The following is a 19,051-nucleotide window of genomic DNA, read 5'->3' as shown; positions in this document are numbered from 1 at the left end:
AAGTCAGGTTAAGCTGATGAGTATTATGGTCTGCATTATGCTGAGCTAAAATAATTGCTTTCCAAAAATTTGTCAGTCTGGACCAGGAGAGAGAATCAAGGACTTGTGGAGTTTTCACTGGGCTGCTGGCCCAATTGATGGCTCATCCCATATCTTGGGACAGGTTCAGAAAGGATTCTGATTGAGATAAGGAGAATCAACCTACAGAGTTCAGATTTGGCTAGTCAGTTCCACAAGCATGTAAGCCAATTCCTTGCAATCAATCAACAAACAAATGAATGTGTGTGTGTGTGTGTGTGTGTGTGTGTGTGTGTGTTTGTGTGTGTCCTACTGGGTCTGTTTCTCTGACAGAACCCTGACTGACTCTAGGAAAACAGCCTGTTGCATGGCAAGACTGACGCCATCTTGAAGTGGAACTGCCATGATGACAGATATTTGACTCCTGCAGACCAAGGTGTTCTTCAGTAAGGTCTTTAAACAATGCCGGGTGGCATAGATAATTCCTCATAAAGATGCTCATCTAACCTCTCCAGTGGTCATTAGTCTGAGACGTGGCTGGGCGCAGTGGCTCATGCCTGTAATCCCAGTACTTTCGGAGTCCGAGACAGGCAGATCAAGAGGTCAAGAGACTGAGACAATCCTGGCCAACATGGTGAAACCCCTCTCTACTAAAAATACAAAAATTAGCTGGGTGTGGTGGCATGCGCCTATAGTCCCAGCTAATCAGGAGGCTGAGGCAGGAGAATCATTTGAACACTGGAGGCAGAGGTTGCAGTGGGCCAAGACCCCGCCCTCCCCCACCCCCCGGGAAACAAGAACCCCCTCCAAAAAAAAAAAAAAAAAAAGTCTGAGACGTGATCAGCTGCATGTGTCTCTACTTAAAAGATTGCTATGTAAATGATACTTTTTGGAGGGCAGGCATGAAGATTTATTGTCTCATGGCTGTCCAAGACATTGCTTCTGTTCATAAGTCCCTATTAAATGCTTCTGAGAAACTAGATTTGTCAGCCTCTTTCTTCGGCCTCTCAGCACCTGTGGGGGTTGGTTTGCATAGACCTGCACACCATGAACCAGTGACCAGGAGCAGCTTTCTATGCAGCCGACCTCATTTTCCTTTTTTACACCCTTACGTATCTTACTTATCTGGTGGTTAGTGACGTCACAGCATCAGATAAAGCGGGCCCAAGCACAGATGTCAGCCAAGCCACTGGGGACAAATTGAGATTTTACCTTTAACTTGATTTTAATGGCAAATCCAAATCTGAGTTTCAATCATAAATCTTTAAGAAAAAGACTAAAAATTAAGTGAAAAATGGGCCACAGAACAGGCAACACTCAAAATAATGTTCTATGAACATACGCTAAGATGCTAAATCTCATGTGTAAAGAAAAAAATGTGAATTACATCAGTAACATATCATTTGTCATCAACAGGCAAAGGTTTAAATGAATGACAGTAAATACGTGTTGTTTAGCATATGTCAATTATACCTCAATAAAGCTGCAAAAAGCAAAATTTAAAAAAAAGGTGTGGTGTTTGGGATATTGCTGCAAAATGGAAATTCTCAGTCACAACCAGACAGAGTATTAATTGATTCATCATTAGGGAAGGTGATTTGAAAATATTTATAAAGATGTTAATTATACTCACATTTTGACCTAGCAGTTCCTTTTTCTAGGATAAATCTTATGACAAAATTTTAAACTGGTGCCAAAGAAGTAGCTAGAAAGAAATATAAGAAGTAAAGAAGAGAGAAAGAAAGAAAAGGGGCCAGTCACAGTAGTTCACACCTGTAATCCCAGAACTTTGAGAGGCCAAGGTAGGTGAATCACTGAAGGCCAGGAGTTCCAGACCAGCCTGGCCAACATGGCGAAACCCCATCTCTACTAAAAATATAAAAATTAGCCTGGCATGGTGGTGGGCACCTGCAGTCCCAGCTACTTGGAAGGCTGGGGCAGAGAATCACTTGAACCCAGGAGGCAGAGGTTGCAGTGTGTTGAGATTGTGCTGCTGAACTTCAGCCTGGGTGACAGAGCAAGACTCTGTCTCAAAAAAATAGAAAAGAAAGAAAGAACAGAAAAGCACATCCTAAGGAATTAATTAGACCCATGAATAAAGCTGTAGGTATAATATTACACCTTTATACTAGCAAAAAATATTAGGGTATTATAACAGCAAAATATTTGGACAAAAATTAGATTAGTCGTATGAATTACGATAGAACCACAGAATAGAACAGAATACACGCATTAAAGTCACTATGCAGAGCCATTAGAACTGACATGAAAAGATATCCAAAAATACAACTGACTGGGAAAAGTAGTTTACATAATAGAATTTGCTGAATAATCCCCCTTTTAATAGGTGTAGAAGAACAGCTAACAAACCTCATTCATGTTCAAAAGTTTGGAAACATGAACAACTTTTATACTCAGAAATAATAATATATTACTTTTCCACTTGGAGAAAAATTAAAATAAATAACAAGAAATATGGTCCTCCTTCAAGGGGCTTACGTGGGAAGCTGCTTTCAGCAGAAAGCAGCTACAATTAAGCAGAAATTTAACTGAAGCTCTAATATATTAATTTAGGATGTCCTGAGGCTCCACGTGACCCCCAAGAGAAATATCTCTCAGGGGCGATTTCTAGGAATAATTGCATCTCTCCTGATTTTAAAAGGTCTGATCTTTATCTCAGGGCTTGAATCACATAACTGAGAGTGCTGCTCACCATAGTAGCTGTGAGAAAGTTCAAGGCCAAATTTATGCTCCCATTAGTGAAGGTAAAGCATTTTGCACTTGCATTTTGTATTCTGACATTTTCCCTGAATTCATAGTATCTTTTCTTTTCTTATATTTATCCTGATTTTCTCACTTATTTTTAACTTAATCAATGATTCATTCATTCAATAAGATATACAGAGCAGTTGGTATGTTCCAGAGGTATGTATGTATGTAGCTGGTAAGTGCCAAACGAACGAACTGTTTGTGGTCTCAGTTTAGAGGCTACTGAGGGCAGCAGTTGTCAGAAGGGATCAAACAAGAGAATTGTAACTTGTGTTACAAGCTACAATGAAAAAATAATCATGTTGACTTGGAGACATGTAGAAACAAGAGCCACTGAGTCGAGGGGGAGGGTAGGGGAGCTGAGCTCTGAGGCTGGGATGCAACCCAACATTTGAAGATGGGAAGCTGTGGGAAGGAACAGAAAACAGCGTCTTCTGAGGTAGGGGTTCAATGCCTTCTAAAAATAGAGAGAAAATCTGTGTGGGTAGAACGTAGCAATCCCATAGGGCCTGGAGAGCTTTCAGGTTGGTGGACACATCAAGGCGCAGGAAGGATGCTGTACCCAGAGAGTGTGGAAGCGCGGTGCCCTCCAACATACTCTGCCCACGCGTCGCTTCCACTGGGCTGCTTCTGAGTTGTACCTTTTATAATAAACTGGTTAATATAGGTACTTTTCTGAGCTCTGAGTCATCCTAGTAAATTATTGAACCTGAAACTGGGGAGGCTTGTGAGAACCTCCAACTTTGTAGCCAAATTAGACAGCAATGTGAGTGGCCTGGCACTCAATACTTGGGTCTGGCATCTGAAGTGAGGACAGTCTTTGGGGACTGGGTGCTTAGACCTGTACAGTCCAACACTAACTCCAAGTAGTCAGTGCCAGAATTGAATTAAACTGTAGGACACCTGGCCGGTGTCCTGAGAGGGGAATTGGTCATTGGTGTGGAAAAACCCCACACGTTTGGTGTCAGAAGCGTTGTGAGTAAAATGTTCAGAGATACTCAAGATACCCTCAAAAACCTTATAGGGGAGGCAGACTAATAATCAGTAAAAATGTGTAACAGTATAAATCCATACAAGGTCTAAAAAATAATAAAGCAGGCTGGGCACAGTGGCTCACGCATCAATCCCAGCACTTTGAGAGGCCAAGGTGAACAGGGTCACAAGGTCAGGGGTTTGAGATCAGCCTCGCCAAGATAGTGAAACCCTGTCTCTACTAAAAAATACAAAAAATTAGCTGGGCATGGTGGTGGGCGCCTGTCATCCCAGCCACTTGATAGGCTAAGGCAGAAGAATTGCTTGAGCCTGGGAGGCAGAGGTTGCAGTGAGCCGAGATCACACCACTGCACTCCAGCCTGGACTACAGTGAGAGATTCTGTCTCAAAAAATAAATAAATGAAATAACTAAAATAATAATAATAAAGCACAAACAGTAACTAATACTGAGAAGAGCTGGAGAACAAGGCTAAGCTTCGCAGAGGACGGGCGGCAAAGAATGAATAGGAGTTTTCCAGGCTGATAAAGAGGAAAGACTTCCCCTTATATGTTTTCTTTTTAATTTTAATCGCACAATCCTTCTTGGTTTATGCTTTGAAATACTAACCAAAAATTCAGTAGAAGCACCTCTGCAGCTTTATGATGGTCTGCTAATTGTAACAGCTAGAAACAGTGAAAAGGCATGCAAATGTAGATTCACTTCTATTCAAAAAAGATGTGTTTTGTCCTCACCAGACCAGATATGACCTTAAATTGGGTGAGAGGCCCTCAGAGATCAACACTGCCTGTGCTGGGGCAAGGCAACGGTGACAGTCATGCCTCTCTCAGCCATGGGCTTCCTCCTCCCCACTTCCTTCTTCTCACTCTATCCGCTCCCCCAGGCTGTGAACCTGAGCGGCAAGTGCAGCCTGCCCCTTCTGACGCTTAAGTCTCAAAAACCCAACCTAAACAGCAAAGAGAGCCTACGTAGATAAGGCTGTGTGCGTGTACTTAGACGTGTGCACACACCTCTGTCCCTCGGCATATGTTACCCTGGTGGCTGTGGACTGGAACCAGGCTCTTGGAAAATTCCCCATTTTTTAAAAATCTGTCGGAGTTCACAGTTAAAAGAAAGAGTCGTCTGCTCCAGTTGCTTTAAGCAGAACAGAGATTTGTAGAAAGGGCATCAGGAGCTTCCAGAACAGCAAGCAAGGATGAAGAGCCATGCTTGGAAAGAATCTGAAATGAGGAGCCTACAGTTGCCAGAACCTCGGGCACAATCAGACCAAGGCTATGCCCCTAGAATGGGTGCTCCTCAGCCCCGCCTCCCTGTGTCACAAGATCCTGATTTCAGAACTGCTGGGATGCATCCAATCTGTGGTTCCTGGGTCGCCTGCCAGTCCCCTGGTTGCAAAAAAAAGGTCAGAGAAGGAAGAAGACTGGAGATTTTTGCATTTATGGCAGGACGTGGCCTTGGCTCCCAGCAAGCATCACCAGATTGAAATTTCCCAAAAGTAGGGAGGGAATTTAGATGCTTGGCAGGGGGAGACAATCATTCATTACCCCCCCCCACCCCACATCAATATTGTAAAGTAAAAATGTGAGAGAAAAATCTGCAGGTAAGTTTGGAACAAAGACTAAGAGGAGAAAGAATTGAGGAATATTTTTTAAATAGCCACGATTTATGTAGGTACAAAACCATTTTATCCTCACCGCAGCAATCTGGCTTCCTTTCTCGTTATTGCACTACAATCTCATCATCTGCATATCTGACTTAACCACAATTTAATCAAAAGCTTGCAGCAAAAAAAAAAAAAAAAAAAAAGAGAGAGAAGGAAAAAAGACACACAAAAAGAAAGGAGACTGTGCTGCGGGAAGAGGCAGACAAGAGCATGTGGTCCCCTGGGGGGTTCTCAGTCCCCACGGTATGTACAATGCTACCATGAGCATGAAAATAATATCTGAAGACAATTTTTTTTAATTCAACAAATGCAAGTCAACCACTTTTTCTGATGTTCAAGTGTTAAAACAGCAATCTATTCCAAAGTAAGGAACAGCCTTGCTTTGCTGGACTTACTAAGCCTTCATATGTTTATCTCCCATGTGGCAGCTGCTTAAGAGGTTTTAAAGGGTAACTTTCCAGTAAGTAATTTTTAATCCAACTTTAGAACTTATAGCCCCCAGCACTGAGTGATGCTCCCAGCGAGGTGAGAGTCCACTGCAGTCCTTCTTGTAACGGGGCTTTGTAAATACTAGCCTCAGAACAGCCTCCCTGCCACAATTCTATCTCCATCTTCCACGCCATCACCAGAGTTAACTTTCTAAAGGCACAAACATAGTAGTCCCCTGTCAAAAGTGCTTCTGAGACAGTGAAACATAGAGGTGAGGCATAGTGCAACGGTTAGAGTTCCAGCTTAACCACAAAAATACAATTAAAAGACTGTGAGCTTGAGCTTCCTGTAAAACTGGCAGCCTGAACATATGTTTACTTTTGCATATTCTAAAGTCCCTCTAAAGCAACGGTAGAAAGACGGCTGAAAAACAACAATTAAGGAGCTCTTTTATAGACATAAACTTACAAGGACAGAAAGGACAAGGGAGGAAACATCAGCAACAAAACTTTGGGAGCTGGAATGTCAGCGGAGTGCTGTAGCTGGCTGCATCATCTTAACTCTACCTCCCTTTTCTGCCTTTTTTCCTCCTCTGTAGAGAACTGGAAGGGAGCAGCTACTGAAATCCCACATGGACCCACCTGGACCCAGCTGGCTGGAGGCGCTAGGGGCAGGGGCCTGGCATGTGGCATCGGCTCAGCCCTGCCCTACGCTTTGGACATCTGGATACTAGAGTAGAGACAACATGGCATATGGTCATCAGCTTCAGGTTGCGGGGGAGAGGAGGTAGTTAATAGAGGAAGTGAACCTAACTGGAATCAGGTTTGGTCAGAAAAAGGCAACAAATTCTGCCTGTGTTTGTGTTTGTAATGTATATGCATATGGGGAGTGTTCCCTGGCATGCACCTTTGGGAGGCTTCTCCAGGGGGTCCTAGGACTATTCTGCAAGGGAATGGGAGGGTCTGGTGGCATACGTGGTATGCAGCCTGACCCACGCTCCTGCCCCCATGGTGTGAGGAAGACAACTTACTGTAGCATTTTTATAGGTCATGCTTTAGAACCAAGTCAGAGCCTGAGGAGGAGCTGGAATCAGAAGGTGATTCTGACTGTTTAGTACTGTCAGCTTTGGAGGCTGCAAGGTTCTAGAGTAGGCACTGGGCCAGGTTCATACCTGTGCTTCCTGAGCAAGGCTGATGGTCAGTGATAGATTTTTAAATTGTCTTCAACTCAGAATTGCTGGATACATAAGATTACCCAAGAAGTGAAGATGCAGAAGATGGGCGATGGCAACCTGGAAATTGTGGTTAGTCTTCCAGTACCAGGAGAGCTTTGTGGGGATGGACACATATCAGCATGCTCAGTTGGCCATGGCCACCAAGAACAGCTCCCTTGGGAAAATGACTGGCCAAGAAAGTGGCACGTGCTCTGGGACTGGTCAGGACATGGTCAGAATGTCACGTTAGCTCACAGGCCACCATGAATGGCCATAGCGCAGGAAAGGTGTCTACCAGCTTTCTATAGAGTTCAGGGTTGAAAGAAACATGTAAATATCACACAGGACATATATACAGTAAAAACTTGTATGTCTCAAGTTCAGTCTAACTGAGTGCCTGTATTTTTATTTGCCCAATTTGGCAACCCTACTAGGCTGTGCCACTCTCACACCGATTCTCTCATCCGAAGATGGGGCTCTGGGAAGCTCAGCCAAAATGTGGCCAATCTGGACTCTGACAACCAGAGAAGGTTGGCAGGGAGGTGGCTCTGAGGAAATCCAGTAGCAACTGACATGCTCTCGGGGTGGAAATCACCAGCGTTAGGTTTTCATTAGCACTAGCACCAGAAGAGAGTAACTGTCCTAAGCTACGCCTCTGTCTGCTGTACATTACAGCACTTTCACTTCCATTATATTGTTAGACGCACACAATCACCTTGCAAGGTAGGTGTTATGCACCACTTTCCAGATAAGGAAACCCAGATGCAGAGATTAAATAATCTGTCCAAAGTCGCCCCACTTGAAAGTGTCTAAGCCACCCTTTCCATGTAGGTTTCCTGACTGTTAACTGTCCAGTCTACATTCTCATTACCCATGGGCCAAAACTATCACCCTTTCCTCCCCATGACAAGTGATCAAATGGGAAGGAGTCCCTTAGAAAAGTTGATGTTATTTTTACGGAAGACTCTACCATGAAGGCAGGAACACAGCAGGATGAGAAAAGAGGGGACAGCCCTGGGGAGAGAGAAGGCTGGAAGCAGAGGTAGAGGCCAGAAAAAGTGCAAGGAAGGGCTGGGTGCAGTGGTTCACACCTGTAATCCCAGCACTTTGAGAAGCCGAGGCAGGCAGATCACAAGGTCAGCAGTTCGAGACCAGCCTGGCCAATATGGCGAAATCCCATCTCTGCCAAAAATAGAAAAAAATTAGCTTCACATGGTGTTGCATGCCTGTGGTCCAGCTACTCGGGAGGCTGAGGCAGGAGAATCACTTGTACCCGGGAGGCGGAGGTTGCAGTGAGCTCAGATCACGCCAACCGCACTCCAGCCTGGGTGACAGAGACAGACCCTGTCTCAATTAAAAAAAAAGTGCAATGAAAAAATAAACAATTTGCTTAATGTATATGGTTAGGCTCTTTAATCCTTAGTCCCCTCAGCTGGGAGAGCTGCCCAGACGTGTGAGGATGCAGAAACTCATTTTCTCCATTTGTGCTGAGGCTTCCCAATCGTATCTGCAGCATGCTACCTCAGCACCACTCACAAAAGCACTATTTTAGTTTCTAGTGAAGTGAAAAAGGGGAACAACAGTTTCCCTTCCCAAACCAGTTGAGAAATTATTTAAAGATAGAGATCCTTAAATGCTTGGTTTAAGGAAGCATGCTTCTAAAGGAGGTTGACAAATGACACAGTGCAGTTCTCTACTTCACCCTGCCTGGGCGATGACTTCAGGAAAGCTTTGTGCAGGCGGCATCTGGTGGATGCTAAGCCAGCCACGCAGGCTCAGACCTGGGGGCAGAAACTGGAGTGCCAAACCCGTCTGTGACATGTCTACCATGTTCCTTCCTGTAGGCTTGAATTTCAAAGTCTCTGACAAACGACCACAGTCTGGGGGGTTTAAAACAGCAGGGCCGGGTGTGGTGGCTCACGCCTATAATCCCAGCACTTTGGGAGGCTGAGGCAGGTGGATGGATCACCTGAGGTCAGGAGCTCGAGACCAGTCTGACCAACACGGCGAAACCCCGTCTCTACTAAAAAATACAAAAATTAACCAGGCGTGGTGGCGGGTGCCTGTAATCCCGGCTACTCAGGAGGCTGAGACAGGAGAATCTCTTGAACCCAGGAGGCAGAAGTTGAAGTCAGCCAAGATTGCCCCACTGCACTCCAGTCTGGGTGACAGAGCAAGACTCCATCTCAAAAAACAAACAAAAACAAAAAGAACAGGAATTTATTCTCTCATAATTCTTAATGCCAGAGGTTTGAAATCAAAGGGTCGGCCATGCTGGTTTTGAAGACTCTGAGGAAGAACCTGCCCCCTGCCTCTCTCTGGCTTCGGGTGGTCACCAGCAATCCCTGATGCTCCTTAGCATGTAGATGCATCACCCCCACCTCTGCTTTTGCTCTTCCCTATATCTTCTCTGTGCTCTCAATATCCCTTTTCTTATTATAAGAACACCAGTCACTAGATCAAAACTCATCCTAATGCAGAATGTCCTCATCCTAACTTAACCACATCTGCAAAGACCCTGGTTCCAAACAGGTCACAGCACAGACACCTGGAGTTAGACCTTTAACATATCCTTTCATGGGACACAATTCAACCCACAGCAGTAGCTGTTGTTCTAATCCTTGTATTACAGATTAAACTGAAACCCAGAGAGTAACTTACCCAGAGATACAGAAAATAGGGGGTATGACTCATTTTCATATGTAATGGGTGTTTCATTTCATTTCTAATCCTCATCTCAACCGAATGGAGTCATACCCCTCATTTTACAAACGGAGGCTCAGATAATTTAAATGGCTTTTCCAGTCTCTGAGTCTCTTTGTGATGCTATAAAGGAATACCTGAGGCTGGGTGATTAATAAAGAAAAGAGGTTAATTTGGCTCATGGTTCTGCAGGCTGTATAAGCATGGCACCAACATCTGCTTCTGTGAGGACTTCTAGCTGCTTCCACTCACAGTAGAGGGGAAGGGGAGCCTGAGTGTGCAGAGACCTCATGGAAAGGGAGGAGGCAAAGAGAGGGCAGGAGGGGCCAGGCTCTTTATAACAACCAGCTCTCACGGGAACTAAGAGTGAGAACTCACTCATTACCGCAAAGACAGCACTGAGCTATTCATGAGGGATCCCCCGCCTGACCCAAACACCTCTTCTTAGGCCCAGCTTCAGCACTGGGGCTCAGATTTCAGCATGAGGTTTGGAGGAGTCAAACAAACCAAACTAGAGCAGCCAGAGTCGCCGGTAGGCAGAAAGTGGTGTATCTGGGATCTAATCTGAAGTCCTGGCCAATAATTCTCACCCAGGTCAACACGACAGAACGTCTTTGGGATAGCCTGCTAGCTTGCTAGCTTGCCCCTCCTCATCCTATAGGCTCTGCCTTGAGATGGTGCAACTTCCTCCCTGCAGTTGAGAATCATGACTGTAAATGACACATTACTGGAATTGTCCATGCGAAGAGTGTAGAGGCAGAAAATGAATCACTGACCTTTACAGCACTGCAACTGATGCCTCGCAGTGGGTGACAGTCTGACCAAGCATTCACCTTCCTGCTGGCAGCCAAGGAAGAGTTGAACAGAAAACCCATACAATCAAGAAAAGCCACTAAAGAGCTGTATATGCCACAACTAATGACTTCCCTATGGGGTGCTATACGTGTGCTGAAGATCACTTCCATAACAGGAGCCTTCCTGGGAAGAAGCCTCTATTATCACATTGGAGAGGAACAAAGTCTCAGACAAATCCCATACTGCAGTTGTTTAAATAACCTCATTCTTCCTCAAAATAAAAAATCAAAAGCATCACTTCCTGGCAACTGCTGTGCACTCTTCTTTAATATCAAAGATACGTAACACACATACACACACACTCATGCTCACCAGTGCCTTACAAACATAGACACCCTGAGCACAGAGCCCTTCAGGCAATGCCTGAGCCACAGCAGCTGCCTTAAATCAACACTGATGTGAGAAAACAGCCCAGTGCTGCTTCTGCAGATTCAAGCAACACTTACCAGTTAAAGTCATTTTTACTCCTTTGTCTCAAAAAGACATCACAAAAGAAGCAGGGGCTAGGCATGGGCTTTGGAGGCAGGTGGACTTGAATGCCAACCCCAGCTCCATCATGCACTTTCTGTGGGAATCTAGGAAAGTTACTTCTCTTCTCTAGGCCTCAATTTCCTTACCTGTAAATGGAGATACAGATGTTTACCTCAGAAAGGTATGTGAACATACCACCCTCACCCTTGATTCCTAAGAGAGAATATGAGCAATGGGCAAGACTGAAACATTGTTTGGAATCTAGTTCTATTTATCCTACGTGCCTATACGTCTGTATTACTTAAAAAAGGTCTGACTTAAATAATGAATGTGAGCACAGTTCTGGCAGAGACATCGAGGATAGGAAAACAATGGACAGAATGAGAAGACTGAATGAAAAGAGACTGACGGAAGTCATTCATTTCTTTCATGTGCTCAACACTATCCCACTGAATAAAACACACATACACACGGCTGGATGGGGTTGGGGACACCCTGTCCTGTTGTCCCTGTGTCGCTGTTGCCTGCCTGTGCTGTCTGAGAAAATCAAGGTCGGTTTAGTTAGGGCATGTGAACCTCAGGGAATGTTATACCCAAACCCTAGGTTGAAAACCGTTCAGTCTAAAGATATAACATGAAGGGACCCAGCCTCAAGGTCCCTTTCTCAAGTAGGAGCAAGTATATAGAAAGTAGAAGAAAAAAATAGGCTCACGTGTTTCAGGAAAACATATAAGAACTATTAGGAAAAAGAAATTCATAAAGGTTTTGTGATTCATTTAACCTTATTAGTCAATGTGTATGGTTTTAATGTTGTCACTAGAATCACACTGTTCATTAAGAGTATTTTCCCCGGTCTGTTTAAAGCTGTAAATACCTTATGTTCATTTTTACATGTATAAGCAAGATCCTCAAAGGCAGGGATGGAGTTCTACTCACTTCCCCCTTGACACTGCAGGGGGTGGAACAGAGACAACAAATACAGGTTCTATTTGTGCCATCTGAAAGAGTGCCATCTAGAGGCAACTGCTTCAAACTGCACTTCAACTGGACCTACATGCCCTGCTAAGCAACTCAAACTCATCACAAAATAAATCTGCAGAAGAAATGCATACTCTTTCTTCAAACTCTGGTGTAAATAAAATGTGTAAGATTGACACAATCACAAAATGGCATTCAAATGGAGGTCTGTCTCTAATGAAATAAAAGCCAGGGCAAACAGATTTGGGGTCATATTTTTGTTCACTGAAAGTACCAATCAGTTTCATCAAAGAAGTTTTAGAGGAAGAGAAATTGAGTAATTCATCTTGTCAGTTACAATTCACACACACACACACACACACACACACACACACACCACACACAAAATGGCTCAACATCAGTTCAACATAACTATTCAAATACAAAAGTATAAAAAACTCTTAGAAAAACCAATAGCAGCCAAAACACAGGACATTTGTAAACAAAACCACTATTGATCCCGTGCCTAATCGAGAATCTGCATTCTTTTGAAATATTAAGTATATACAATAAAGAGAATATTGACCATCTTTTTCCTTAATATACAATACCTGGTATCTAAAACAATGTCACCAATAATAGACTCAAATTGGGGTAATCATAAGGCATGTTGAACAGTCTTTTTCACAATACTCAGGGGCATCATGTTGCTGCAGAGGGCACACTTTCCAGAAGTTTCCTCCTAGCTGTGATCCTCGCACAGCGGGGGCACTCGGAGGACCGGAAGCACTGTTTGTGAAAGCAAGCCCTGCACACTGCAAGCAAGGAAGACAGCCGTCAGCAAACAGGCTATCTTGTTTACTCACATTTCTGCAGACACTCATCTACATCCTAAGGAGGGAGGGGATCTGAATCCAGAACCCAGAATCTTCTAAAAAGAAATCAGCCAGGCTGAAACTCACAAGGATTACTACTCTCCCAACAGGTCATGAGCAGAAGGCTCAGAGAGCCTGATGTAATGGACGCCGCAATGCCTCCTGGATCTGCCCAAGCACCGAGGCAGGCACTGCCCCAGCTGCCAAGAGAGCTGCTGGCTAACTCTTGGGAAGTCATACTGTTTCTCTAGAAATGGCCCTACATTGAGAGAGCTGCCTCATCCAAGCCCATACCCTCTTCCTGGCACCAGCCTGCGTCTAATGACTGGTCACTACATAGTGAGTAGGCTAGCCCCAATTTGTCCCCCGTTTGGAACAATGCTGAAAGGCCACCAAACTCCAGAGCTCCCCATGAAATGAGCTGAGGGCTCCATTGCAACCACTGTACAATTCAACTTCTCCCTCTCCCAGTCCTGCTGCCTGCACACCCCACGTGTATTGAGTTGAGGAACATGAAACTATTTGCATGCAAATCTCTGCCTCAGAGTCTCTTTGCTGGGGAGGCTGTCCTGCAACACTGTCTAAAGGGTTAGCAGAGAAAACACTGGAGTGGCCTGAGAGGACAACCTCCTATCAAGGGCGAAGGTAGAGTTTGTTACCAGGATCTCTCCCATGAAACAGAGTTTACAGAACACGGGATTCTCTCAGGCACTAATACTGTAGAAGAAGGGTTGGCAACCTTTTCTGTAAAGAGCCTGATAGCAAATGTTTTAGGCCTTGTGGGCCATGTGTTCTCTACAATAGCTACTCATCTCTGCCTCTGTGACACAAAAGCAGCCAGGGTCTTCACCACTGGGCAAGACTGATCCAGTTACAAGACAGAGAGGTGGGCATAGGCAACAAAGGGACCATCTCCACTATCCAAACCCTGCACCAGGAGACATCATCCTTTAACCCTGCCCTACACAAATACTCCTCCTTCTGTGCCCAAAACTTCATTATCTCCAATCCATCCTACAAGCACACACCAGCATGACTGTACTTTAAGTAACAGTGCTTAAATTATTCAGCTTAACTTAATTTTGCGCTTAAGTTTTATTTCTTCTTTTTCTTCTTTCTTTTCTTTTTTTTTAGACAGAGTCTTGCTCTGTCACCAGGCTGGAATGCAGTGGCGCGATCTTGGCTCACTGCAACCTCCACCTCCGGGGTTCAAGTGATTCTCCTGCCTCAGCCTCCCAAGTAGCTGGGACTACAGATGCCCACCACCATGCCCAGCTAATTTTTGTATTTTTAGTAGAGACAGGATTTCACTATGTTGGCCAAGATGGTCTCGATCTCCTGACTTTGTGATCCACCCGCCTCGGCCTCCCAAAGTGCTGAGATTACAGACGTGAGCCATGGCGCCTGGCCTGTGCTTAAGTTACCAAACTTAGTTTAGATAATTAGTTAAGCTATTATTACGCTTCTGTTATTAGGTTATTAAGATACCTGAACATCTTCTACATGTTTCCGTCTGAAATGGGAAGATGACAGTCGTATTCCGGCAAAATTCACAAATAAAGCCCTTTCCTTGACACAGCTGTAAAAGAGGACATCAAAAAGTCACAACGTTCTCCTGATTTTTCGTTATTACAGAACTTTATAAACATCAGTTTTTGAATGTCTAAGATTCCGGCCTCTAGAAAGAAATGGAAGTTGTTGTTTTGCAGCAATGAATGAATCAGAACCAAGAAAAAGAAAAAAAATGTACATTCATCCAATTCCACATCAAAGCAGTTTTAAAGTACCAGAGAAAGGTCACAATTGCAAACATGCACTCTGAAATGATCTAATTTCATTTCTCATTGCTGCACTACAATTTTCAATCCATGTAGACACAGAGCTTCCTGTTCCATTGACTCCTGGTTCCACATGGCTGTATTTGGCACTCCAGGGCAGCATGGGCCCTGAGCAGAACTGGGCACCCAGATGAAAAGTCCCTTGGTCCAGGCTGGCATCCCAGCACTGCCACTTACCAGCAGGAGCATCTCAGCTGTTACTTCACAGCTTTGACCTCAGTTTTCTCATCTCTAACTAGGTCATGGGCACTTTCCTCAGGGCTTGTGAGAGTTAAATGAAGTCAAGTTCAGAACACCCAGCCCAGGCCTTGGTGTATCAGGAACGCACCTGCTCCGGGCACACCCTCACCTCACAGCCGGCCACGTGTGCGAGGCAAGCTTTCAGAATGTCCTTGAGCAAGGGCGCCAGAAGCCCTTTCTTGATCCTGACCAGGTCCTCGAGAGAGAACAGGTGGAGCTCATCAGCCAAGTGTCCCGGCACCTGTTCAAACTCCTTTAATGCACTGCCAGAAAGGAAACAAAGAGGGATTCAGAAACCCACCCACGCAGAGTCTGGGGAAGAATGGAGCCAGTTGTTTTCTCTTGGCACTCACGCTTCATTTTTTTAACTCAATTTAAAAAATAAATAGCCCCAAGAACAACCGGGAACAATGCTCGCCACCATTCTACATTTTGCAAGTTTGCTTGGAAGCCAGGAAGTTAAAGTTCCGTGAAAGCTGATTTCAAAAAGCTGAATGAGCGGAGTCGTGCATCTCTTACAGCCTGCTCATGCGAACACCGAGCAAAAGAAAACTGAGCGTTAGTTTTTTAAGTCTTAAAGAATGTGTACCTAGTACCTTTCAATTACCAAGTAATCAAAATTCCTACCTTATTTCTTCCAGCTACATTTCAAGTCTAACAGCCTCATGGACTGTTGGCTCAGCTGGGAGAATTCTCACTCCTGGGGCAAGACTATGACTTCCAAATGCACGGGTCAGGCACTGAGCTTGAGGCTCATGCAGCCAACTTCCAGTGGTCATGGTCCTCAGGGTATTCAAAACTTAATATTCTCCAAACCAAGCAGGTGTCCACCTGAATTCTCTAAATGGCTAGGAGAAGCACTATCACCTGCATTTCCAAGACAGCCACGGTCTACGCTGAACTTGCTATGCTACTAATGCCAAATTCTCTCCAATTCTCCACCCAGCCTGAGGTGCCCACTTCTGTGGTATCCTCTGACTGGTGAATCCCCAATCCCTCTTCTTAGCTCCACCCTTACTCTTGAAGCTCAGTCTTTTTCTGTGGGAATCCTTGCTTGCTCTCTACCCCCCCTCACGCCTAAGTGAGATAAATGCTGCCTCCCTTTGTATCCTCATGGCGCCCTGACATGTGTCTAACACGCATTCCAGCAACGATCGGTTTGTGCTGACCATCCCCCTGGACTTAACACAGATCTACCAATTTTTTTATCTGAAGCACAGAATGAATATTCAAGAATTTGTGTACAAAGTAGGAAGTGTAAGTACTGTTACATGTTATGCATGAAAGAACTGAGGCCCTGAGACCAAGGCCATGCCAAGGCCATGAAGCGAAGGTGCAAAGCCAGATGACTATAGAATACATGCTCCTTTCCCCAAAATTTAATTAAAAAGCAATACCTCATCATTAAAGATTAGAGACTGAAAAAATGCTTTAAAGCCAAACCATTTATTTAAAACTCTATGATTCCATCAGCTACAATAATCTTAACTCCCTTGAGTAACCTATGCTTTTCCACTTAAAAATCTCTCTCTCAATGAATCAATGCCTCAATCTTTACTGGTTGTGTAGTATTCTATTCTATGGACATGGTATTAATGTAACTACTGCCCTATTATGAACAGCTAGTAGATTTTTAAAATAATTTCAACTTTTATTTTAGATTTGGGAGTCTGTGTACAGGTTTGTTACATAGGTATATTGCACAACACTGAAGTATGATCCCATTACCCAGGGAGTGAGCATAATACCTCTTAATATGACTTTTAATACTGTTTCTTATTTAAAAACAAAACTAGTAATCCCAGCACTCTGGGAGGCCGAAGCAGGCAGATCACCTGAGGTCAGGAGTTCTAGACCAGCCTGGCCAACATGGTGAAACACTGTCTCTACTAAAAATACAAAAATTAGCCAGGTATGATGGCGTATGTCTGTAATCCTAGCTACTTAGGAGGCTGAGGCAGAAGAATTGCTTGAACCTAGGAGGCAGAGGTTGCAGGAAGCCAAGACTCTGCCACTGCACTCCAGACTGAGCAACAGAGCAAGACTCCGTCTAAAAAAAACAACAAACAAAAAAATATATACTTTAACTTTATCTCTGCCAATATCCATCAGTATGTCCCTAGGATAAACCTTTAAAGTACAATTTATGAAGACCATGGTCCCACTTGGTTAGACATGCCTCCCTATAAGGGGTTTTAAAAGGCCCCTGGTGGCCGGGCACGGTGGCTCACACCTGTAATCCCAGTACTTTGGGAGGCTGAGGCGGGTGGATCACAAGGTCAGGAATTCGAGACCAGCCTGACCGATGTGGTGAAATCCCGTCTCTACCAAAAATACAGGAGGCAGAGGTGGCAGTGAGCCAAGATTACTCCATTGCACTCCAGCCTGGGCGACAGTGAGACTCTGTTCAAAAAAACAAACAAACAAGCCCCTGGTATACTCATGTTCATATCTACCTCATTCACAATAGCCAAAGAGGGAAGCAACCCGAGTGTCCATGGATGAATAGATGGATAAACAAAATGCAGTATATACATACAAAAGAAATTCTGACACATGCTACAACATGAATGAACCTTGAGGATGTTATGCTAAGTCAAACACACCAGTCACAAAAAGACAAATACTGTAAGATTCCACTTATATAAGGCAATTGAGTAGGCAAAATCATAGAGACAGAAAGTAGAATAGGGACTGCCAGGAGTTAGGCCAAGAGGAGGAGGGAATGGGGAGTTAAATGATTAGTTTTGCAAGATGAAAAGAGTTTGGGGGCTGAATGGTAGTGATGGTTTCACAACGATGTTAATACTTTCATGCTACCGAAGTGTACATTAAAAATGGTTACGATGAGGCCGGGCGTGGTGGCTCACGCCTGTAATCCAAGCACTTTGGAGGCCAAGGCGGGTGGATTACCTGAGGTTGGCAGTTCAAGTCCAAAAATGGTTATGATGGTAAATTTTAAATATATTTACCACAATTTAATGATAACAACAATAATAATAAAAAGGCCACTGGCTAGACTTGTTTCATCCTCCAACTAAACCATTCTTCTTAATGAGTTAAATTCTCCATTATATGGTTAGGCTGTGTCCCCACCCAAATCTCATCTTGAATTATAGCTCCCATAATTTCCATGTGGCATGGAAGGAGCCCGGTGGGAGGTAATTGAATCATGAGGCAGGTCTTTCCTGTGCTGTTCTTGTGGTAATGAATAAGTCTCACAAGAGCTGACAGGTTATTATTATTATTGAGATGGAGTCTCACTCTGTCACCAGGTTGGAGTGCAGTGGCACGATCTTAGCTCACTGCAACCTCCGCCTCCTGGGTTCAAGCGATTCTCCTGCCTCAGCCTCCTGAGTAGCTGGGACTACAGGCACACGCCACCATGCCCAGCTAATTTTTTTATTTTTAGTAGAGATGGGGGTCTCACCATGTTGGCCAGGAAGGTCTTGATCTCTTGACCTTGTGATCCACCTGTCTTGGCCTCCCAAAGTGCTGGGATTACAGGTGTGAGCCACTGTGCCCAGCTGATCTGATGGTTTTATAATAGGGAGTTCTCCTGAAAATGCTCTCTCTTTGCCTGCCACCATGTAAGACGTGCTTTTGCTACTCATTCACCTTCCACCGTGATTGTGAGGCTGCCCCAGCTATGTGAAACTGCGAATCAAAACCTCTTTCCTTTATAAATTACCCAGTATGTCTTTATTAGCTACTTGAGAACAGACTAATGCATTCCACTATTGGTTTAGTAATTCAAAGAGATAGTGTGCTTTCCCAAGGAAAGCCAAGAGGTCATCACTGTGCTAAGATGCTTGTGTAATGGGGGAGCCAGGTGCAGGAGGCACTAATAGGATTAGCAGATGTATGGAGGGAAGGCAGCCTGTTCCAGCTGAGAATAGTACCTGTCAGCAAACCTGCAGGTCTTCAACAGCTTCTTGATATGGAAGAGCTGCTCCTGAATTTCCTAATGGGAGAAACCAAACATGGGGGAAGGTTAAATGCAATAAATGACACAGGAAAAGTGTAAGT

At 44.3% G+C, this 19,051-nt stretch overlaps 1 protein-coding gene across 6 annotated transcripts in view; it reads right to left on the bottom strand.

Moving 5' to 3' along the window:
- Positions 1–11,894: 11,894 nt before the first annotated feature.
- RUBCNL (rubicon like autophagy enhancer) overlaps positions 11,895–19,051 on the bottom strand; it is a 46,528-nt gene continuing 39,371 nt past the window's right edge. For 3 of the 6 annotated variants that reach the window (XM_032294700.1, XM_032294698.1, XM_032294699.1), the window contains 4 exons: positions 18,925–18,986; positions 15,132–15,285; positions 14,433–14,523; positions 11,895–12,884 (listed from right to left, as the gene is read on the bottom strand). In XM_032294700.1, the coding sequence (XP_032150591.1) occupies positions 12,772–12,884; positions 14,433–14,523; positions 15,132–15,285; positions 18,925–18,986 (420 nt within the window). In that variant the 3' untranslated portion in view covers positions 11,895–12,771. The remainder of the gene's footprint in view (positions 12,885–14,432; positions 14,524–15,131; positions 15,286–18,924; positions 18,987–19,051) is intronic. The other 3 variants (XM_032294695.1, XM_032294696.1, XM_032294694.1) reach the window with 1 other exon arrangement.

The sequence above is a fragment of the Sapajus apella genome, unplaced genomic scaffold (assembly GCF_009761245.1).
Source record: "Sapajus apella isolate SASKATOON/1434 unplaced genomic scaffold, GSC_monkey_1.0 scaffold32, whole genome shotgun sequence".
NCBI classification, from domain to species: domain Eukaryota; kingdom Metazoa; phylum Chordata; class Mammalia; order Primates; family Cebidae; genus Sapajus; species Sapajus apella.
This window is presented reverse-complemented; position numbering and strand designations above follow the sequence as displayed.